This window comes from Tubulanus polymorphus, chromosome 2 (genome assembly GCF_964204645.1).
Source record: "Tubulanus polymorphus chromosome 2, tnTubPoly1.2, whole genome shotgun sequence".
Classification (NCBI taxonomy): Eukaryota; Metazoa; Nemertea; class Palaeonemertea; order Tubulaniformes; family Tubulanidae; genus Tubulanus; species Tubulanus polymorphus.
The window spans coordinates 19472788-19496803 of NC_134026.1; the positions used below are offsets into that span (position 1 = coordinate 19472788).

Below are 24016 nucleotides of genomic sequence, written 5' to 3' on the forward strand. Positions count from 1 at the left end.
CTTAGACCACCTGCTTGCAGTCTGAAAGCTAGTTGTCGTTACGGGTTCCCCTACATCCTACATCTGTTGTTTGTTTGAGGAACAACGGCTAATTAGGTACTAGACTAACCCACGTGCCGCCAGGCCAGGGGCAAGTTTTTAAATAGTGACATTCAGGCCTACTTTTTATTTGAATTTGCATTGTAGTGTAGTTAGTTACCTAATCGTTGGTGGTAAGCTTTTTATAATCGGATGGGCTTTGAAAATAGGCCTATCCGATCGTGAAACTAACTGTCAGGTGACTGACTAATTGTTGTAGTGCCCAGTGGACTGGTGCATGCATTGATAATGCTTGTCAATATTGACACTACGTACTGGGTCCTCGTCAGCAACTGTGAAAAGTGGGTTTGATGCGAGTTACTTAAAAAACAATAGAAAAAATTCAATTTGTCAATTTAATTGACAACCAGCTGACAATCAGACGACGATCAGCTGTGCCCTTCTTTCGGTCCGCAACCTTGAGATTGTTGATACCTTGACTTAGATATTCTCGGAGTTACCCCTTCCGTACGATGATCTTTTTGTTTGAGCTTGTAGAACCGATCTCTGGTGGTATGATAACGCTTTTGTTTTCTGCTGGAACTGTATACTGATACAATTAATGACTAGATAGCAGTGTAAATATTTTTTATAGTTAAACTGGTTTGAATCCAAAATAACGGGTAACTCCGAAGGTAACCGAATCAGGACATCCATATCGCTGCAGTGATCACTAATTCAAATACAAAATAGATTGCAACACACACTGTCACATGCAAAGAACCGGCCGGCAAAGAACATGAAAATAAGTAACAGAACCTTTCGACAGGATAAAATGATCCTACGCAACAGCAATAACGGTAATAATTAAAATCAATCATTATTTAATGGTGATAATAGAATACATAGGGAACACATTTTAAATGATACTAGTAATTTTGTTGAATGAAATGATATCTGTGATCAAGCAAGAAGACACAATTTTTTTAAAGTACAGCAATCCCCTAGTCAGTAACCTGTCTGTGGTTTAGTTTCACGATCGGATATTTTCACAAACCACATAAGCTGGTATAAGCCCATCCGATTATAAAAAGCTTACCACCAACGATTAGGTAACTAACTAAGCAATCGGCCTAGCATGATCATACCGGAATATGTCGGGTAGGGGCCGGTCCGTGTCGGAACAGAACTCTGCAAAAGCTCTATATCAGGGAATAATTGAATCCAATCACAAAAATGTTCAATTATAACTGCATCACTCGACGAGATGAATTATCTTTTGTGATACAAATCAATATCAAGAACTTTTTCACGCGCTATCCCCAGACCCGAATGGAGTAGTTTCAGTAGCATATCCAAATGGGGGCGGTGCCGAGGTGGTTGCGTAGAGATTTTCCGAGGTAAAAACCCTTTCAGCCTGCCTAAACCGGCGGCTATGGTAAAATTCAAGAATACCTTTCACACAAATTCCCTTTCCTAATCAAAATCAATTTATTGGCAGTTTCACAATTTCGAGTTTTTACAGTGGAGTGCGATTCAGACGAGTAGTCGGATCGTAAAAGGTTTGTCAATGTTATCATCATAATAATCCCACAGATCAAGAATATTTAACAATTTTTATCTGATCTTCGTCGTCCATAGAAGAAAGTTGTTTGAAGTTGTATTGTTTGGAGGGCAGGCGAGAACGAAACTACCAGAAATATGTTTTTTTAGATTTAATCATTTTAGCTTTCTTTTTGGTTTGATTTTTGTTTCATTTGCTGGCTCATTAAAAAGATTCATCCCGAAGGGCTGTCCATAAAAGATGTCCAAAGTCGAAGGGGGAGGGGGTTTGTGAACTTTTGTGGACAAGGGAGAGGGATGGTTGTTCGGAAGCCAGAACACATCATGTAGTGTATTACCTGGATGACTATACTTCAACTTCGAAGAGAAATAGAGGACTTACAGAAGTAATAGTTCACATATATGTTTTCAGATAATGTATGGAATAACAAACTGTAGTCCAGAGTGTATAAATGATTAAGTGAAAAAAATGATGAATAATTTGCATATGATTGGATATCCGATGTATTTGATTGCATTTATGCTTTCTATGGACAGACGTCGTGTGTATATTATTTTTGTAAAAAACAATTATCAAAATCCTTATGAATCAAATGCATGTAATTGAACACATTTTCTAAGTTAAACTGATTAATATTCTTATGTATTCTCAATACAAACATTTGGCACAGCGGTGGGTCTCCAGTGGGGGGGGGGGAGGTGCACAGGGGGTACGTGTACCCCCCTAAAGTCCTCACTAATTTTTATGGACTGACCTTTTTCGTGAAAACGATGACAAGCATGTAAAAAATCTCTCAAAATGTGTAAACTTATGTCGTCGTTTACAATAACCAGCGCTTTTTTACGGCAGTCCTACATCGTTCATGAAAGTTGTGAAAATCACTATTCAAATAGCGATATAAATCGTACGCTGATCATGCCCAGAACGGGTCTCCGCGCGTCTAATTTTCTGGGGGAGGACCCCCACACCCCCTATTTGGAATCCTGGATCCGCCGCTGTGCACTTGACTTTCTCGTGGTAGTTACATTACATTTATTCTTTATTGCTCCAAATTGTACATAATTTTTCGAGCACAAAAACAACAGTAATATACATAGGAATAAAAGTTACATACTTCTGCATAATATTTCAACATAACTGCAAGTTTTCTTATCACATTTCTATCATTTGTATTGAATAATTTCCTAAATTTGTGAGTAGTTGGGTTTACTGTGAAAAATTCGGGTATATACGCATTTCGCAAGTTCAAAAAGTAATTGCATTCCAAAACAATGGAATTCGTCACCAATTTTGTTTAGGTTACATTTGGTACATAAGCGATCGCCCCTTGGTATGTTTTGGTATCTACCAGTTTCAATAGGTAGCGGGTGATTAGAGCATCTAAATCGGATAAGAGCCGAACGTAAATCCATTGGTAGGTTAAGTAAAAATGGCTCTGCTCCCCATTCTAATTTAATGCTACGGTAAGTGTCTAGTTTTGAGTAATATTCGAGAGATTGATGCCAATTTTGTTTAAAACCATCCTGTAGTCGTTGTTTCACTAACTCCGTTAGATATCGAATGTTTGGGAAGGACTACTCGTACCAAATGTAACCTAGGCCAGAATTTTCTAACGTTGATTTTACGCATGATATCCATTTACTACTATTGCCATTAACATGATTATCTAGCAAAACTCTATACATTTTCCCAGAGTGAGACGACTCCTGCATGATGAGATGGCCCCAAAATTTAACCATTTTTATTCTTATTTGATTTTGAATAGGGAATCGCCCTAGCTCAACATATACCATTGCGCTTGGTGTAGCGCGTTTCAGCTTCGTGCATTCCCTAAATTCGCGGACACTGATTAGCTATGTTACTGTAGAATGACCTGTGTTAGTGGGCTTAAATTAGGACTTTGCAGTGGCCTTGCGATCCATTCTTATTTAACGACTAAAACCTGTGTTGCATTTGGGGTTTCAAACAGAATAAAAGCCACGATAACCATCGCAATCATACTTGTTGCCTTGACAACAGATCGTCGGCCGCTTTTTTGGTGCGGTGTCTGCCCCATGTCACGTCAAATGAAATATGTGACGAGAAAAATCATAAGGATTGAATATTTTACGACAAGACAAGTGAACGGTAAAATAAAACCGAATAGCGCCATCGACATCAGGAAAACGATTCCTTCCATGGGCTCGTATGTATAGAAATATGACTGATGGAAAACATAAGTGCATGACATTGAGTACATGTAATACGCTTTTCTGTACATAAATACGTAAAAACTTCCACAAGTGACAGTGACGTATAACATATTGCGGCACGTGGCAAATATATCTTGGTAAGCCATAGTCCAGATTTTAGGGGGAAGTAGACTGCAAGTAGACGCTCAAGACTCAAAAACACTATCAAAGTTTCTAGTAACAACCATGAAAATATGTTGCAAATGTGTTAATACATTAACCTCTGGTAGATAGCTCTTCCGATCTCTGTACTTGTAATATTCTCCGAATCTCCAATACCCCCACAGTACCCCGCAGAGCAACGGCATCGAGACGAGTAGAAACAAAGCATCAGCGACGGATAGCAGGTACTTGTAATATTCTCCGAATCTCCAATACCCCCACAGTACCCCGCAGAGCAACGGCATCGAGACGAGTAGAAACAAAGCATCAGCGACGGATAGCATTTTTAGAACGTAATAACCGGAATTGAACGGCAACTTTCGCAAAACGCAGTAGCAAACCATATTCAAAACGAATCCGACAAACTCTATCGGTAAACCTACAATATTGTCTCGTATCATTATGTACTCTGTCGAACTGCGAATTTTACAGTCGTGGTAAGGATCTGGAGTCGTGGCGATGGTTGTAGTTGCATTTATGGTAGCCAAAAGTAGTTGCACAGCGTAAACATCATGTATTCACTTCATCGCACAGTAATCGTTTCACTTTATCACTTAGCAATTCAATTGGCCTAGGAAGATATTCAGAAACGTACGTTATTTCAACGCGTAACACTTAAAAGCTAGAGAGAGAGGAGAAAACTATTTTGCACGCATTGAACTACCACGTATTACAGAGGACTCGAAAGGACAGCCAGCAATGATTTTAGAAGTCTCCTATGACGACACTGACGGAATCATTTCAGGGAATCCAGAGGATGGGCAAAATTGACACTCATATTTCAATCATCTATTTGTAACATGAATCTAATCCGAATATTTCTTAATTCCCAACAAGTTCATAATTTTTCCCATCAAAAGTCATGTGCAAATGTGTACAACTACGTTTAACATTAAATTGAATTGCAAAGTTTGTCAATCGAGAGACAAAATCACAATTATCCTACTTGGAATATATGGTGGTGGGAATTCTGCGGCGTAGGGGCCACTAAAATATTAAAATGGGGGAAGTTACGGTCATCTCGGAAGAGTCGAAATATCCAAATATGGGAAGGCGTAAACTTTTTCGGCTTAAGACACCAATTATTTTTGGCCTTCCAATTTTTCTAGATCCCCAGTTTTTGGTTTTGACCCATCAGTACTAGCCAACAGCTTAAGTAGACTCCGCCCAAGTTGTATCCAATCAACTTGGATGAACGTTCAACTCGGATGTTTTCGTAAATATTTTTTTGTGACCAACTTGGATATTACTGAAGTTGGACACAATTTTACAGTCCTAAGAGATCTGACTTGGGCAAAGTCTACTGCACTACATTCTTGGATTTGATGCCTTAGCATGCCCATGGGGCCACTAGATAAATTAAGAATAAAGAAGCTCTCTAAACACAGCAGAGCTATGTAAGCCTATATCAACATCAACTCTTAATTCAATAAAGAGATAAACACATAAAATAAGAAACTTATACCTTTAAAATGTATATACCCTATAAATTTATTCAATTTATAACAACTAAATATATATCTATGTATATATATATACCTGCTTAATCATATTTCTTAGGAAGAAAGACAAGCTCTTAGGCACTTATCTGAGAACAGCATTACTGGTATCTAATAATATCAACTAAAACAGGCTAAGCCTTTGTATACGTAACATCATTGAGATAAGTACATTGAAAAATACATCACTGAGATAAGTACATTGAAATACATGAATAAGTAGGCCACACAAATGTTGTATTATGTATATCAGATCTACGTACACTTAAAATATAAAGCACATGCACAAAAATTCCACTACATACATAATAATAATGATACACATAGTGGAAATACAATATCTGCCTTCTTTGGTAGCGTTCGGCGTGTATATATTTCTGGGTTGAGGATCAGGGATTCCAGCTGAATTTCCATTAGCCAAAACTCCATTAGTATCGTCATACTCGCTAGTTCGGATACTGAATTGAATAGCCTACTCGGTTATATTTGTAACACCGAACAAATTATAAGCGAAAATACGATACCTAATCGAATGAAATGCTCACCATTTTGTTTTGGGTTCCACATTGGGCTTACCCAATTACATCAGAAGCGCCGAAATTCCCGGATACTCACATATATCCCACCAACAGCCAATCACATTCATTGTAGCTCAGGTAACAAGGTCAACTCAGATAAATAGAAGCGAGGAAATTTAGGGGGTTAATAAAGAGAGGGCCTGTAGGTCAAAAAGCACATTGAAATGAGTCGCACAAAAAACGGCAACACTTCCAGGAAGGATTGAACTTTTATATATTTCAATTCCAAGTATGCAAATTCTCATATGTGAAAACGTGCCATCACTTAGTGCTAAAAAGCAGGGTTTTTACGTGTTTTTCAAGAATAAGTCCCCTAATAATAACTCGATCGCTATGAAATTTTTGTGGGCTCGAGAACACGTTAAGCCACAAAATGACACAAAACATCAACACTATTGGTTCAATAGCCAATGTTTGTGCCTTGTTGACACACCGGTACTCTATTCATTTTCAATGAAAACTGCTTCACCAGACCGTTTGCATAGGCAAACCTACGGTTCGCAAAAACCGATGGAATTGTTGTCTGAGGTTCACAGCAGTAGTCAATACAATGGCAATGATTAATAGGAGCAGAGAAACAAGGATGGGATATTGAGCAGAGAAACAATGGGATGTATCCACGATGCATAACTGAAGAAAATTAACATTTAATACAAAATTGTCAGAATGAAATATAACTTGTATAATATAAATAACAGACAAACCCTAGTTACTAAGGCCTAGAAATGAAAGTAAATGCTGCATCCTAAGTACACACATTTAGACTAAAAATGACATAGTGAATGCAAACAGTATATAAATACAATAGATTAACTCCATTTATTACAGTTGACCTCAAACATCGGAATAAGTCATGTGTATTATATAATTCATTCTACTAAGTGTAAGTCATTTGGACAAGTTGGCAACATCATGATGTTCCAAGGCTAAAAGTGGTACCTTGTTTCTCCTATCTGCTGAGCTGTCCCAGTCGGCCGCCTATCAGCCCTGTAGATTACTTATTTAAAAAATCAAGATCCGGCTAATCATAAAAGAATTCTCTTGCGGTTAACAAAAATCTTGAGCCTAACATAACTGATGGTCAACTGTATCTTCATAATTCAAAACTCTCCCACACAGTATCTCATCTGAGTACATATCACGAAAATGTATCGGCCTTCTTTTGTTTGTCTAAACTCACTGGTAGAAACAGATCACAGAAAATACATATTGCGAAACATATGCTCAGCATTACGAATGCAAAGTTCACGTCGAAAGGATATCCGAGATTCACTCCGCTTGAGATCGACCATGCAAACATACTACCACTGAACAATGGCCCCAAACCCCTGAAATGAAAATGGAAATTTACGTAGATATACTGGTACTAGCCATAAACATCAAAGGGTCCGTAAGTTTCCATAGACAAGTGAGTGTCTGATATTTAACGAAGTAAAAATCCACAATATAATGAAACAGCAGCCTGTTGGCTGATATATCTCTGCCGCGTGTTGTTCATTTCATCATTCTTCATTTATCTAAATGCCCCAGGTTCCACGAGAAGGACTAGTAAAAGTTCCTATACTAGAGCAACTCCTGGAGGTCGAATCCCAAAACAAGGGTTGTATATGGGCCGAAGCAGAGCTGAAAGTTTTGATCCAATTCTATGGGCTATTTTCAAAAAATGAAGAAAAAGTTTTTGAAAATGGCTCATAGAATCAGGTCAAAACGTCAAATTCTCATTTAGTTTTTTCATTACATTGTGGATTTGTACTTCAACAAAGGGTCCGTCCAAATCAAATACAGTAAAAAATGTACCGTGATTTCCTACTCATTTGAAGTGCCCTAAACAACATGAGGCTTGATATTTATTACCAATATACTTCAACCAAATGAAAATCCAGATCCACTGATAGGATGAAGCAAGTAACCAATATGAAAACACTCCTGTCAGCTCCGCCAGAACAATGAATGATCAAATATACATTTTGACAAGAGAAATTTCGAGAATACCAGACTAAGGCAATTTGCAGAATCATGTCAAGTAACCCCCAGTTGCTTACCTTCCACAAGAAGACAACATAAGTGATAAGCCATTTATAGCTCCAGCCATTGCAGGGCTGCAACAGTTATTCACGAAGATCGATGCCGCCGAAAAACAGCAAGCGCTTGCGATTTTTATAACACCAACGATGGAAACCAATAATACCCACAGCAAGACAGTTCTAAAATATTGCAAAAAAAAGTTTTTCTTAACCCTCTCAGTGCTGACTTATTAATAGCCTATAGTGCTGGAGATAATTTGAAAATTTTGAATAATTCCACCCTAGTACGTTGAACAACGGGAATACCACTATAGTGCGTCTACACCGCAGCGTGATGTATCATTAGTTACTATTATTTCAGTATGTTTGACATGAACTGCCATCTTTCAAGAGAGATAATTACTAATTACTTATTACATCAATACACCGCAATGCGGTGTACTAGCAAAGATCCATCACTGATTCATACACCGCACTGCGGTGTAGATGCACTGAAAGGGTTGATATGCAGATTAGTATTGCCGCTCAAGTCAGGTCTTTTCGGAAAGTGAAAATTAATGTTCGAATTGATCTGAGTTGGCTGTAACCGTATATGATTCATGTCGGGTGAAAAAAGTATTGCAAAAACACGCGAGCTAAACGATTGCATCAAGTTGATTGGATGCCTTCTTGAGTGGAGTCTACTGTAGTATATAGATGCATGGGCTAATTTGGTCCTTTCGTCTTCATTCAGCACATTCTGCGTTGCACCGCTCAAGATTTCTCATATAATTATGCGCTACATATAATTTTAGATTTAGTTAGTCGACTTCAGCAAATTATATGGCTCATAATCACAACTGATCCCCAACTGGTACCTGACAGTAGATGCAGCAACACTTCAACTACTGACAAAATGTGAGCTTTTTTTAATAGTAAACTCATTATCAAGATTCTTGTAGCACCAACCCAACAAAGGCATGTCATACTCACTGATCTTCTATGAGATGAGTTATTGGCAGTAGCGCTGTCATGATCATCACCGTAACACAGGAAACGAGGAAAGTCTGAAAAATAGCAGTGTATATATTTTGGTTACTTATCCATTTAGAAATTGTGGGTTTTGATATAAAATATGTACAATTTTGTAAGCGGTAGATCAATAATGAAAGTAAACTGGTAACAGCAAAAATACAGCATGTATCTAAAGACACAGCTTTTGACCGCTTAGTTCGATACATAAAAACTTTAATTCGGGAACAAGAAATGAGCTACCTAACCCTTATCTTGAAAAGATAATTTATGGAAGCATCCTGGATACATATTTGTAGAAAAAATTTCGAAGTTAGGCTAAAAAAATTTGATACCTTGTTTCTCCTTTCTGCTGAGCTTATCTACGCTGTACATAAACTTTTTATTATACTAGGAGTCCGGGCACACCATGCCCACTTGGAAAGTTTCCGACATACTATTAACTTTTAAATAACAGACCATTTAAGATACAGTACCTTTCTGGCACCAATTCTGCGTTCCAACAGTGCAAACAAAAACAGCTGTATAATCAATACAGGTGGGGACATTATTCCAAGCACCGATCCAATATCATTTGTATCGAAGCCAAGTCCATCTAGAAAATTTCAAGAAATTTATGAAAAGTTATAATTGGTCCATTTTGGACGAACAGGATATTTGGGTTTCATCCACTTGTTATTTGACTGACTTTACAATATTCACAAACGCATGTACATGTATGTAACGCGTATTCGAGATTGTGGCAAGTACGAAGTAAGTAAATATTCAAACCTAAATGAGTTGCGGTGGATGCCCAAATTGGAAAAACTTCATCAATAGCAGTTACTGTAGCAGCCATGATTGTGTAGAGAGTCACTGTTATTCTAATTTCACTGCGCCTATAATTGAAGCAGTTATAGAAATTGCCAGGCATTAGTCCTGATATTCCACGTACACGCATACCAGTATAATCTTAACATATTTCATAATTCAAGTTTCTCCCATCAAACATGTTTTGACAGAAAATACCTAGAATGTGGCAACGCCACGGATGTCTCCATTGCAGGTAAGCCAACAATAAAGGGGCAAGAAATTGAAGACAGGTAACAACAATGTTGCAAACTTCATGAACAGCAGAGTTTACTTAATTGTTCATTGACTTAGTAAGAATTATTGGTTAAAGTCAAACACAGATAAATCTGTCTTTACTCTCGCGTCTTACTAAAATACCTACGTGATTATCATATAAAATGCACTATTCTTGAATTTCTTCAAACCAGATTCATTTTTGTCGGATGAAACGTCGCTGCAGTCACCGCTCTGAACTTTATATTTAACGTCTTTCAAACATACGGCACATGTTCTTGTTTCTGTAGTACCGGTAGAAGGCATCAAGAGATTCACGCTTTCCGGGGTTCCCATACCGTTTACGCCAAATGATAGATCCGGTGCGCTGAACGACATTTTACGATCGTTTTGCAAACTGTGAGCAGGATGGCGTTTATGCGCTTGGTCGAGGTTGTGAGCAGATCGGCACCACGAATTCGTTGTCACGGCCGACGGAGCCTTGCCGTAGGTCTCGTAAAACATGTTCAACGTTTCGCAACTTCTTAAGTATTGATTGATATGAAGTTGGGATTGTAATATCCGACACTTTTCGCATAGATCGCGACCATTTTCCATTTCAAATGATCTGAAAATAGATGACGCATCACATTAGACGCATTGGTGAATAGGAAAAGCATCATTGAATTGGAATCAGCATGATTCCATTTACAGTAACGTACGTACACTCAGTCTTATTCAGTAGGATCGGGACTGTGAATACAGTCGATCAGATACCTGAAACTTAATTCATAATCAGGTTTTCGAAATATTTCTTGGGAAAAATAGAGACGACTTGAGCATTTTACCAGAACCGAGTAAGGCAATGGAGTCTACTCTAGATGATTATTTCAAAAATTCAGCTTTCGTTTCCAAAATGCTGTGCACCCAGGAAAAAACCTTTTGCGATAAATTCTGCATAAACTATACCGTCATATGTGATTTTATTTTATGTAGAGTTAATTTGATGTTAGTTACGATGGGTAAAACATGAAAGTCAGACGTGTAAAACATGAAAGTTTGATAGGTAAATTTGATTTTTCATTTTGACAGTGTATATCTATGCCTATTAAGAGAAGGCTATTGACAAGTTCCCCTTTCGCAGTTGGTAACAATGTACATGTATGAACAAAGTTCAAAGCATATTTCACAGGATAGCAACATTGTGGAAGTAATTCTAAATCAATTACCGACTCAGACACTCACTTGTTTTTCTGACGAGTTTCGGTTAAATGCATCACAGCGTGAATGATGGCGACAATATACAGGACGAACACTGGCAAACATGGTAGGATGAACGGGAACTGTGAGAAGAAACCTTCCGCTGCGAACGTATTTGGGTATTTCTCGACGGGCTGGGCTAAAAACCCTGTGAAAAGTGCATAGCATAACTATCAAAGGAATATTAACACATAAATTTTAATACTGGGTGAAGGTAGCTATTTTTTTGATCTTCCTGATTCTCCCTTTTTTTCGATCTTTCTGAAGGTATGTATTAACTAGTGGGAACTGTACTTCGAATTTCGTTTTAGAGCTGATGGTTGCAGTGAGCGTGAATGAATTAAACAGGGGACACACCGGGTAATTTCTCCGGGCAATTTAGCGGCACATTTGGATCATCTGTAAAATCATTGGCACTTGAAGAACGCCTTTAGTGATTTAGTAGGCCGACTGAATCGCCAATGATTTTTTTAAGGATTGGGCAAGCACCCAGATATTTCACAACACCCGTGCGTATCGTAGGCACCCAATAGTGTTGCTTAAGAGCGTCTCTCGGCAATCAAATTGCTGAGAAAAACCATTGCAGACTGAGTCGCGTTGATGATCGCTTTGTATGTCCGTGCCTTGATGGGCACTCACAGAGGGGATTATATACAGAAGGCCAACCAGTCAATGCCAATAGAGCTAGTTATTACTGGGTTCTAATGAGTTTCCCAATTTAATTTAATTTACTAATTTAATTTAATTTTCCATAACTTCCCATTCATCTAAGTTACACATTGCAAACCTAGAACTGGCATATAGGCCCATTCAAACTAAACAAGTGCCATCGACAAAGGATTTTCATGAAGTTTGTTATCAAATGTATAGTTAGACATTAAGGCAAATAGCCTTAAATTGAAAAGAGGAGGAAAATTTTATTTTGAGTCTGAAAAAATGTCCCATTTTCCAAAACTTCCCAAAACCGCTATAAGGAACCCCGTTATTTTAAACGATATAGGGCATGATAGGGCACTTAGCATAAACGATTTTTTGCATTTATGGGGTATGGAATATGTCACTCAGGCTATTGAGGTATGAATCAAACCTGAAACTGTAGGTCCAACCATTTTTCCAGATCCAAATCCGAGTACCATCATGGAAATATAAGCGCCTTGATTCGAGTTGTCCGACAACTCTAAAACAACCGCCTTCGTCGGTCCGATCACTCCTGTAAGAAAATCATTCCTAGATTATAATTCTTTTAGAATAATCGCAGTCTCACCGCAATAAACTGATTGTAAAAACAAAAGCCACAATCACATGAAGAAAGATGCTGAGCTAATGTTTCTCGAAGAGTAGAATTGTTGATAATTGTTCAAAAGTTTTTTTAAAAGGATTCGAAGCTGATGACATGGATTCGCTCTGCAATCGTACATGGACTCCGGCTAAAGAAGCTATTCAAGCTTGTTAAATCATTGACTTAATGATCCATAGGTTTGTTAGGCAGCATTTCTTACTAGTGGTTTCCATGAAGATGCGGAAGAGGCAGAAAATTTGAATCTTGTGACAATTTCTTGTGGCTGACATGAGATATGTCATAACTGGAGATTGTATCAGGCTAATAGAGGGAGTGCCTACGTCATATTGGTTTGCGGACACAATAAGTGATTTACATGAGACACTAAAGGTTTGTAAATACTGGAGCTGCAGTTGCTTAAACCTCGGTTAAAGATAACTGACAGAAAAATACTGTAGTAACAATGAACTTTTAACTGTCACAAGTAAACTATCCACTGGCTAACTCTAACCAACTACTTTTAATCAACTGTCAGAAACCCATCCGCCCATCTTCAAAGTATTCATCTAAATGATATGTTCCATTAGCCGGAATCCATTACACAACAAACTTGATACCATCATATTCGAATCCGTGATTGAGAAAGCTTTAAGCATAACTAAGTTACCAAAGCTTAATCCGAATAAACATCGGTTGACGATAGCCGTGACCATATTTGGACAGAGTCCAAACGTCACAGTCGTCAACGACTGTAGAGCAAGAGTGATGAGTATGACGGGACGTCGACCAACTTTATCAGATAACCAACCCCAGAAATAACTGAAAATATGAAGCCAATACATGTGTTACATACAAATATTTTGTCCTTATTATAGATCTGAGAAATAACTGGCACAACTCCCCAATCCGATTTGATTAACCATTAACCCGCCACAGGCTATAACTGTTGACGCTTGAAGTTGTCCATAAGCCCAACTAATTTTCATAATCCCATTTTCATTTAATATACCATTTTCTTACTCCAATTCATGTCACCCCATCTGCCCTGAAGTTCACTTTCCTCGGAAAAAATTCATTGGGCCCGTTAGATTCAAGGCACGCAGTCTACATTGGACTAAGGATTCTCAAATCTCATACACGATATGATTCTTAATTTCAAGTATAAAGTTCTAAATTTCCCTCCAGCACATTAAGGCCTAAATCCTCAATATTCTCTCCCATCAGGTCTATCCAACAGGTTCTAGCCTACGGGGTCAAGGTCCCGAAGAATAAAGCTACCACCATTATATGGCTGCAAGCTTGTAAGACGATGAAAACAACAAAGCTCTAATTAAATCAAGATATCCTTAGACCGTAGAAGAAAACTTCCATTTCCAACTCCAATTCTGCATCATCAGGGATGAACTGAACTAGTATCGCAGTACAGAATACTAGCTTAACCTTTCATGACTGACTTATTAATACCCGAAAGTGTTGGAGATAATATGAAATCTCAATTAAATTCCACCCAGTGTGTTAAATAATGGGCATACCGATGTAGTGTATCTACACCATGGTGCGGTGTATCACTAGTTCCAAATATTTCAGTATCTTTGACCTTGGTGTTACCATCTTTCAATAGAGATAACAAGAAAATTAATTTTAGAAAATTATTTGACGCCTGCGAAAAAAATGTATAATTTCTGAGCTAAGCTAATGTGGAATTGCAAATTTGAAATCGAAGTTTTAAGAAATTTGGGGAATGATGAGATTTGGCGATTGGGTAGATGATACAGCGGGTCTTCGACTCTAGTAGTGGTTTAAATTTTTTTATTGAAAATTCTCAATAATTGATCGCGAACTTGCGACTGACTTCATTTACTTATGCCCCTAAGCTGGTCTGCAACTTCATTGCCTCCATGGTTGAAGAACGAGCTCTTCTGATGTCTGCTTCATCATGACTTCGAGCATATCGTGTGGCCTAGCCAGCCGGCCCGGGCCACGGGTTTGGCTGTCACTCGATATCCTAGAGTCTTGAGTCTGGGTGGGTTGAAGTAGACATTGTCATTTAAAATAACATGCTTATGTTGTTCTGTATGAATTACCCGTGTGTCATGTATGTTGTATTAATTTATTTTGAAATTTGTATTTATTGAATTTGGGAATTTTATCCCGAAATTTCAATGTAATAAGGATCAATAAAGAATTGAATTGAATTGTCACCTAATACACATGCCATCAGAGGACGCGGAGCCGTATATGATAGCTATGCTATTATAAATTGCTAATCTCACGAAACCTGCATACTCCTAATATCAAACATATTTTCTAAAACGTTTGAATATTGAAATTATATGTTTACACATTTTCATATTGACCGCTTTTAGTCGTTGATGAAATTCACGCCGGCCCTACACACATCGTAGATAGCTTCGTCATTCCACCGGCATGCCCACGTCAGGGTCTGACTTTTATATCAGACTTCCAAATCGTGTATACATCCGCCGTTTAACCGAATAATCCGATTTACTTATCATTTCTATTTATGCCTGCCGCTTCTGATATAATCATACATCCTTTACTATTACAATACGTCTTCTAATGATATTCAATGCAATATAACATTTTGACGTTCAAATATAGGTCATTATATAATCACAGGAAGCCATTCTACATCTATGTCAATAATATTTTGCCAGATAGCTTGTTTGGGTACACATAGACCTGTGACGTTTTGCACATCGATTTACGGCTGTCGTTTGTAAAATGACGCTGAATGGTTAACATTGTTTAGGTTTCATAATGGTAACGTTTTATAAGGCGTCAAAAAACTAATTACTAATAACATCAATACACCGTGTTGCTGTGTACAAGCAAATTTCATCAACAATTTATACACCGCACTACGGTGTAGTTACATTGAAAGGGTAAATTAATTCATAATGATGGCAGAATTAGAATGAACGCCGAAATATTGAGTTCACAAATGAAATTTTCTTCTCTTATTGGAACAAGGCAGTTTGCGTGTATATTTTTTATATTGCAGCATTTTTCGATATGCCCTTAACCTTTTCATAATTTATTTTGCACAAAACGAGTGCTGAAGATTAGCGAACAAAACATACACACTGCACAGACACCGTCTTATTTACCTTGCAAAGATCCGTCCTCCGTACATTGCCGAGATCAGGATTCCAACATAGTAACCTTTATCTTCTTCTTTGAAGCCAAAGTACTACATATTATGTAATATTTCAAAAATACCTAGTTAGTGAAAACGCTTCAACATTCTAGATCAAACGTATTGTCAGGGACGAATATGTGTAAGGATGATAAGTGAATTCAGGTTCATTGTCAAAATTTCAGAAGTCTCAAATTGTAGTACAGTCAACCCACTTAATTGGGTTCGATTTAATCCAGACATAGGTAAAATATGATTTTTGATCCAGAATTAATTCATTGGAATGGTAAAATTTCTAGCAAAACTTGAAAACATTTCCGATTTCATTTATTATATTGAAGGTATTATGATCTGGGTAGCATGTGCAATACATCATTGATTGGTAAAAGCTTGATGAAGATGTGCCCCTTCAAACGGCCTTACACAGGTATGATTTATACGATTTTCAAGGCATCACTTACCAAAATGTAGGCGGGTAGGAAAGAGGACATGAAGCTTATCGACATGGAAGTTACAAACTGAAATAAAATCATTGTTAATGATCACACCAGGGTTAAAGGCTTAGGCATAAATAGGTATTATCAATCTACAGCGTGTAACCACCCCTTTGACATTTCGTGACACATTTTGGAAGTTTATGGCGATAAAAATCTATTTGTCCATTCGTTAGTTCAGTTTCAAGTAAAAATGTCTTGGATGAAGTAGCCAATGCAAGCTCCAAACAAGCATTTTTTAAGCCTGACCAAATAAGTCGGATTATGTGTGTGAACGCTAACTGGTAGCTCACCTCATTGTTACAGCATCGCAAAATCGAGCGAGTGCTTTACTTGTGAACGCGCTCTCTAATTCGCGCTCTCTAATTTACCCGGGCCAAATGGTTTCCGAATGATCGCGCTTCATAAGAAGCCTAGACGATCAAAAATGGGAAAAATGGAGATGAATTTCGATTGTCAGAGGGGCGAATCCAGGCTGCAGCGCAAGGTCGTTCTGGTTATATAGGCAATCGTACATGTAGAACGCAGTATCGAATCAGTGTTCTCCGTATGCTGGGATCTAAAAAGGTTGCATTCATTCTTCTACAGAATGTGGATGATGACAGTAGCTAAGCTAACCATAGGTCCATGTTGTGACAGAGAATCCCACAAGTGATATGACGAGAAAGATGAAGTCCGAAAAGATGACTTTATTGATTCCACGTTTCAACTATAACCTCGTTCTTTCTCATTATATCAGCATAAGATTCTCTTATCTAATTACGTAGCTAAGCTTTTGATCTCCGCAAAAAAATTGAAAATCACAGTTAATGTTAGCGCAATCCCCTATTTTCCACATTAGCTCGCTACTTGACAATAATCATTGTAAGCATCAATCATTGAGAGAATTGACGAAGCAGATTTTTTTTCTTATTTTTGGATCTATCTTTGAATAAAAATTTATTTGAATGGTTGATTTCGATTCGATTTGAGTGCTGTGTCCATTACAAACCACCACACTCGCCGAGAGATTTTCTAACAGGGTTGGCTTATTTTCAGCGGGTGGATATAGAAATGACTGGCGTGGCCGGCCGGTTGTCCACAACCCCTCGAAGGAAAAACAAGTCAGTGCTGATTTCAGACCATTCTCGGATTATAATCATAGCTGCGTGTAAGTGGTCCCTGAGGGTTTTGTTAGGCTACCAGCGGTCACATTAACGATTGGAGCTAGAACAATAAAGAACATTTTTTATCAAAAAATTATTTAGGGCAATCACTGAGCGAAGAAAAATCAAACAATTAGGACATCAAGACTTTCCATGTAATGATCTCAACATCATATAAATCAGAACTTACAAATCGAACTTCGATGCACATGCTTCCGTAAACATCTTTGAATAGACCTATTATTGTTAAAGTAACATTCATTTATTTCATTTTTCTGTAAAAAGGTTAACTATTTCTGAAGTAACATTCCTCCATATCAGACCTGTTTCAACTCAGAGAAAATGCGGTTTTACAAGGTCTAATTATGGTCACACCGGGGGCAGTAATATGCATCCTCCCTCGGCAGGGATTCGAACCTGATGGAATCGCTACACTATGGTGGCTGATATGGGACATGCGTGAAAAAAAACACGAATATGCAAATGAGGGCGAAATAACGACAAAACTAAAATAACGTGACAAAACAATAATTTTGGTTTCGTCGCCCGCGACATTTCATTATTTTGGTTTTGTCGCCCGCAACATTTCATTATTTTGGTACAAGCACAGCTTTGCCGCACGAAAACTTGCGGCACCAATCAGATTGCTCGTTGTATAATCGCTGAGGTAAATTTCACGGAAGAACTATAAATGGGAAAACCCGGGCTGAAAAAAAATAGGACTTCTGATTGGCTACTAATGACATCATCTAAGCTGCGCGTGTAGCCGCGCACTCGGTCTAGTGTGGCAGGGTTTCGTACCCTGGCAATCTCGATGCCATCAGGTTCTAATCCCTGTCAGGGAGGATGGTATAATGCTACAGTGGCGAATGAGGATTCCATAAGGATCCTAACTCAATTTCTTATACATCTGAAAACGACCCACATTTTCAATTAGGAAGTAAATCACTATAAGCGCAGAATATCTAACAATCTGAATTCGATTCATTACCCGTATAGTTCATTCAATTAACCTAAAAGAATCGTCTGCTGAATATGGAAATAACAACAACAATTCAACAACAAAGTTTCAACACGCATACAATGCAGGTGCACAATTCGACACAGCATTATAAGCTCTTCGTTAAAGCGACCACAGCATGACGTTTTTGTGAATTCATCTGATCAAAATTCAACGCTTATCCACTGTATAATAGCTTATCTCAAAATAAAACAATAATCCAAGATGTTTTTGAAATCTGCCAGGAAAGTGTGCACTATACCGGCCAGGCCTTCGATTGATCCAGACGGGGATGGATCTACGAGCCAGATGGCGCAATTCTCCTGAAATCCACGGTTGAAATAAAACTGTAATAATAATTGGATGGTCAGATTCTAATAGGCTAATATACTAAATCCAAACTCACCATTGTGGTAAATATCACGCATACAACTTTCCAGTTGAGTGGAGTAGCACCTTCTTTAGACAGACGGAACAGTCTCGACGTCTTTTTCATACAAGAAGCCATTTTTCTAAATACTTTATTCCTTAAAATACAGGAGCCGTAAGCATTCTTATAGGTAGAATAAAAAGAATGATTACTTCTGCGCGGTCTCAAAAATACCAGAAAAAATCTAGTGCTGATACCGGTATGTCTATATGGGTCAGTCAAATTTAGCTAATCCTGTATATTACCAACGGAATGATATGGAGCGTTTAGGTTAATAGAGGTCAGGCATTAGGACCAAATAAATACCACCTTTGACTTACCCGGTCATGGCCTCTTTGAAGTGGTACAGGTCAGCATGAACTTATGGTACTGGGTATCCCAAGTATTACTAGGACAGCTCCACTTTTTTCAGGAAAGAGGGGATACCGTCTGAGAGTTATTAAAAACATCATAACTACTGTTTACTTGCGGGTTAGGCCTACTCAATATTCAGTGAACTTGATTAGGCCTACTTCAATGATATTACTGCAGTGAAGATTTGAGTTCAGTGTGGATTCAGGGATTATCACGAGACTTCCGTTAGAACCTTAAATTTCCCATTTATTCAAAGGCACTTGACCTAATGTCACAAAGGGCACAATAACCTTGTCGAAAATATACACGCAAAGGGCACTAAATCCTGTTAAGTCCGATGGCCACAATTTTTTCATAGCCTAATTGTCATAAAGGAGTTTTTACTGTAATAAGGGCACTGTCGGAATGCTTCTTTGAGGGCTAAAAAGTGCTGTCAGTAACAAATTGAATGTTTTTTCAGTAGCATTTAATTGAAATAATATGGAAGAAAATGTTAATCAATTAATCAGTAGGCCTTATTGATCTGCAGTATGACCCTCAGTAACATATTTCATATTTTTGTACGCATCAAACAAATCAATCAGTATTTCTCGCGATGAAATAGTAACAAATACTGAATATCAGGAACAGTTGGCAGCTCTGTCTTTTTTGGTAAAAATTTGGTATGACCCTCAGATCTTAACCCAGCAGTTACTGTCAGTTAATGATTACTTCATAGCTGATTCTCTGAAAGCCTGAAACATGATGAAAGCGCTAACCCTTTTTTACTATCTTCTATCCATAGAACTCTGAGTTCTATGCCTCTATCTATGGAACATCCATGGTACAAAATGTGGACATAGGGAATGGTAATCTGCAAAATGTGATTACATGTACGTTCTTTATGACTGAACACGAATCATTAACAGAGGTAAGTTCACAAATTTGATGCCCAGCTGCTTTTATGACGACATCATTTAGGCCTAACCTTTCGCTACTTGATAATTTTGCACGCACTGTACCAGATGGCGCTAGCGCAATTTTGATGTTGCTGGTATGTGATGAAGCCTATACAGTTGAAAAGGAGCTATAATGAAAGAAGGCAATCTTACTGCTAATCAATAAACACCTATGTACAGCGTAGTGGTGCGTTGTGCTTGCGTAGTAGTGCGCTGTGCTCTTCAACTAGCTCACTTTTACAGGTCATAGCCTAATTAGCGACTGAAATTTCACTAATGCCGGTAGCTAACACTAGCAGGTTAAGAATCTCCTACATTTCTTTCAATCAGTTATTTTCTAAAAAAATCTATATTTCTATTTCTTAAATCATAGTCTCACAAGATCTTCGAAATTGTAAACATTAAATCATGACATAGGGGCCTAGGCCTATATTCATTATTCAACTGGCTAAAAATATGGCAGTCAGCGGAATTAGGACCAGACCTTTGAACAGCAAAGATAAATGAGGGCATGCTTACTAAGGGTAAGGTCAACTTACTAAAAGTAACACTACACAGAGGTTTTGAAGTTCAGAGTCTTTTTTTTTAATATTCTCACCTTTTTCCTTTTTTAGACCTTATCTATCCATCAAAAATTCAAGCGAAAGTTTAGTAGACAGGTATTCTGGCATTTCTTTCAAGGATTGTGAAACCAGAACTGTATAGATCAGCATTGTCAAGCCGCTAATTGGCTAATTGATGTGATTTCATCATCTCCGAGTGCATATGACTCGACTTGACTTTGCCGTGCAAAATCACGGCCATGGTCCACGACCTTGAGATTTCCGACATTTCTTCCCAAACAAGTAGCGGGAACGCTCAATTCGATAACTTTACTGATCTTTGACCTAACGTTAGCACAAAAGAAAGGGAGCATTGCTTTGAAAATAACTATTTTTTAAAGCATAACTCACTTCAGAAAGTGAATACGACATGATAAGATACTTTATTTTCAATCAATAAAGCTCATAAATTGAATTGGGTATTGAAGGTCGCGTGGTCAATGTGCATACATGAAGGTCCAGTTGATTTGACTCAAAAAAATCATATTTTTGAATGTTTGAGCGACAGCTTGACATGGTGAGTGATGAATTAAAATGAGATTGATCGGTTAAGTTAAGATCTGAAATTACCGCAAAACTTTTGGTCGGCTGATGTCATGTTTTTATCAACAACAAGACGACAGTCACGACACCACCAGTCCTGCCTGTGTCACTGACCTGAGCGTGGAGATCTAACAGTTCCACTGGAGAAATCAGTTCGATGCAGAGAAAGAATGAGAGAAGACCCTTTTCGTTTGCTATGCAAAATACAACTGTTTATTTCCGACTCCGCTGACAGCACATGCTCATGCTAATATGATTGACATGCAGGGCGGGGATACTACAGAGATGACCTATTTCTACTAACATAAACTGTTTACTGGCGTTCGCCACACTGAGAGGTGACAGACAGTGACACCACTCTCCGTAAAAACTCTAATGCACACCGCTCATCGCTCCACATTGTAACTATCCGCCACGCGAGTTTGTACCATCTGCAATTTCAGCACTCGGATCCGAGTGCAGAAATTGCGAACTCCTGATTTTGGTATCACCCAGCAAGTCATCACGTGACATTATTGTCCGAAGATACAAGGTAGTCATCATGGTGGTAGCAGGAGGATCAAAGCGTGCTGAGTAACTAGCAGGATCACAGGTGGCTACACTTCGTCTTCAAAAAAGGCCATCATGCCGTGAAGTTAGATGAAAAATATGGTTACATACAGTCCAAATGACGTAAAGCAGAAACAAACAAAAAAACAGGATCCCGAAATAAATATGGAAGCCCTGAGATGACATCTCGTGTTCGTGAGTTCCTGACTTTTCAATTCATAATACATGTGAATGTGACATGAATAACCCTTATGGGTCTTGCGCCATATGAATTACTTTTCTTAAACTGCGAGAGAGAGGAAGCTCATCGATATATATCCGAGTTATGGTGAATAAAAACAGTACAAGGTTCTATAAGAGACAAGCGCAATTCCTTTAAAATGACACTACAAGTCCTCTTCCAAACACTAGTCCAGTGGCGATCCATTTTTTTTGTCATAAGCACTTCGCAATCTTTGATTAATATCGTAAATTTTAGAATTCCTATAAAATATTTATCTGAAAGCAGGAATATCTACTGGGCTAACTACTGGGTCTGTGATGTCATTTTAAGACCCCTGGGATGAAAGCAGGGCATTGGAAGTGCAGGGACTACTGTGGCAAAAGTGGCGGCAATAATTTACTGAAGGACGTTTTTTTTTTTAATAGGCCTTCCATGTTTTGAAGAAATGAAGTAAATTCGCCGCAGCAACTTATAAGAACCTGTAAAAAATCAGCAATTGGTGGCGGCAATCAAAAATTAGTTCCAACGCGCCTGAAGGGTCAACTGTCAATTCATTTGTCTCACTGTAGACAGAATCCTCTTATTCTGGGAAGTTTTGGAGACACAATTGTCTTGATATTTGGTTTATTCATGTATCTTCTTTTTTTTTAATCTTAAAATAGGGATTGTCCTCATTATTTATTTATTTGGCTGGTAAATTTGGTTTGATTTTTCGATTGAGTGTCCCTTACAGACCCACCACACCTGCCGGGAGCGAAACAGGGGGTTTGATTTTGATCTTCCCTTGACACCTGCAGCCCAAATAATGAATCAGAATCAAGATGCCTGACTGGTGGCCATTGTTGTTTGCTGAAATCAGTTCAAGATCATTGTATTAATTGGTTTCCTGTATATGTTCATTAGGGGACATAAGTCATGAATTATGAGATATCGTGGTATCTTTATATCAATCGGTACCTATAAATATTTTGTAAGCACCATGAGTTACAAATTTGTAGCTCATGACATATTCTGAATTTTACATGTAATACTTCTTTTTACAGGCACGAACGGGGATTCACTTCTTTTAGCGAGTAAGAAAGTGCCTTCAATGGTTTTGAACAAAGGGTCCGATTTTATTAAAATTTTTCTTTCATATCGATAGTTATACGGAAGCACAAAATGCCTGATTGTCAATTTTAATACAGTGAAGAGTCTCTTATACAAATATACAAAGATACAAAGATATCCTTGTTCTCATGCCTGAATCAGATTTACTTTTCGGTGAGAAGACGTTTCTTTCAGTTCTCCGGGGTTGTTTTTGTAATCACCTATTGATTAGCTATGCACTTTCATTTCACACGGCGTTTCACAATTTCTATTGAACATTTTGTTTGCGTGCGTGTAATTACCTTGTTGAAAGTTGTCGCTTTTATGCGTTCAGAGGGCATAACGCACGCACAAAAAATTGCTCTGTAATATTGGTTTCGATCATAATTTTACTTACTTGGTGACAAGCCGCTGAGTTGCGATGATTTTATCCATCAAAGTAGAATCAGGTAGATTTATTTTCTAAAATTTAATTTTCAAGGAGCAAGGTTTTAGAGTTGGGAGGTAACCGCTGGTAAAGTAAGCAGTATTTGATTTTAAGATATTTTAACTCGTGTCAAATTTGAAAATGCAAAGTGTGGCACCTGTAATGATTGTAGGAAACAATGGCTTATTTTTCATGTTGCAAGTTAGTTTAGACAATTGAAATTCATTTAATGAGTAGCATTAAGAAATAAGCAACAACAAATAACCGCAACGTAAGCAATTAGGGTACAGACTATTGTCTTAAATCATCAAAGGACATGATTACAATATAAATGCATTGAAATTGTGTTATAATTCATATAGCAAACTAGCTTACATACCTGTAAACCTAAT

At 37.9% G+C, this 24016-nt stretch overlaps 3 protein-coding genes across 21 annotated transcripts in view; 1 reads left to right on the forward strand and 2 right to left on the reverse strand.

The window, feature by feature from the left end:
• The window catches only part of LOC141899712 (uncharacterized), a 32752-nt gene extending 32279 nt beyond the window's left edge, over positions 1-473 (reverse strand). Inside the window, exon 1 of one of the 2 annotated variants that reach the window (XM_074786160.1) lies at positions 355-473. The gene's annotated coding sequence lies outside the window, so the exon portion shown is untranslated. Of the gene's footprint in view, positions 1-199 lie in introns of both variants that reach the window. The other variant, XM_074786159.1, reaches the window with a different exon arrangement.
• The window catches only part of LOC141899715 (putative tRNA(His) guanylyltransferase), a 35459-nt gene that overhangs the window by 903 nt on the left and 10540 nt on the right, over positions 1-24016 (forward strand). For 2 of the 12 annotated variants that reach the window (XM_074786171.1, XM_074786178.1), the window contains exon 1: positions 21223-21310. The exons of 3 other annotated variants lie outside the window; for them this stretch is intronic. Coding sequence is in view for 1 of the 9 variants with exons in the window: in XM_074786170.1 (XP_074642271.1) it covers positions 16191-16257; positions 17363-17474 (179 nt within the window). In the remaining 8 variants the exon portion in view is untranslated. Of the gene's footprint in view, positions 1-552; positions 592-673; positions 879-10740; positions 10850-11127; positions 11198-16171; positions 16258-17362; positions 17475-21222; positions 21311-21605; positions 22081-24016 lie in introns of those variants that run through there. 7 more of the 12 variants (XM_074786170.1, XM_074786174.1, XM_074786182.1 and 4 more) reach the window with 7 other exon arrangements.
• LOC141899713 (uncharacterized) lies at positions 5444-21007 on the reverse strand. 7 transcript variants are annotated; one of them, XM_074786166.1, is made up of 14 exons: positions 18876-18891; positions 17660-17706; positions 17507-17530; positions 16292-16348; positions 15802-15884; positions 13338-13489; positions 12479-12601; positions 11377-11539; positions 10301-10759; positions 9859-9965; positions 9564-9682; positions 9049-9122; positions 8095-8256; positions 5444-7380 (listed from the first exon to the last, which is right to left on the reverse strand). In XM_074786166.1, exons 4-14 carry the CDS (start codon positions 16334-16336, stop codon positions 7191-7193), a joined length of 1677 nt encoding a protein of 558 aa, XP_074642267.1. In that variant the 5' UTR covers positions 16337-16348; positions 17507-17530; positions 17660-17706; positions 18876-18891; the 3' UTR covers positions 5444-7190. The 7 variants fall into 7 exon arrangements, with proteins under 7 accessions (XP_074642267.1, XP_074642266.1, XP_074642263.1 ...); XM_074786165.1 differs by lacking the exons at positions 16292-16348; positions 17507-17530 and adding an exon at positions 20790-21007 and having other exon boundaries at positions 18876-18996; XM_074786162.1 differs by lacking the exons at positions 17507-17530; positions 17660-17706; positions 18876-18891 and adding an exon at positions 16840-17385.

Coding starts and splice junctions, on each gene's coding strand:
- LOC141899713 (XM_074786162.1), bottom strand. CDS start 16,902: ATGAATGCAACCTTTTTAGATCCCAGCATACGGAGAACACTGATTCGA. Junction 9,683..9,858: donor ATCCACCGCAACTCATTTAG/GTTTGAATATTT, acceptor GAAATTTTCTAG/ATGGACTTGGCTTCGATACA. Junction 7,381..8,094: donor ATGTTGTCTTCTTGTGGAAG/GTAAGCAACTGG, acceptor TTTTCATTTCAG/GGGTTTGGGGCCATTGTTCA.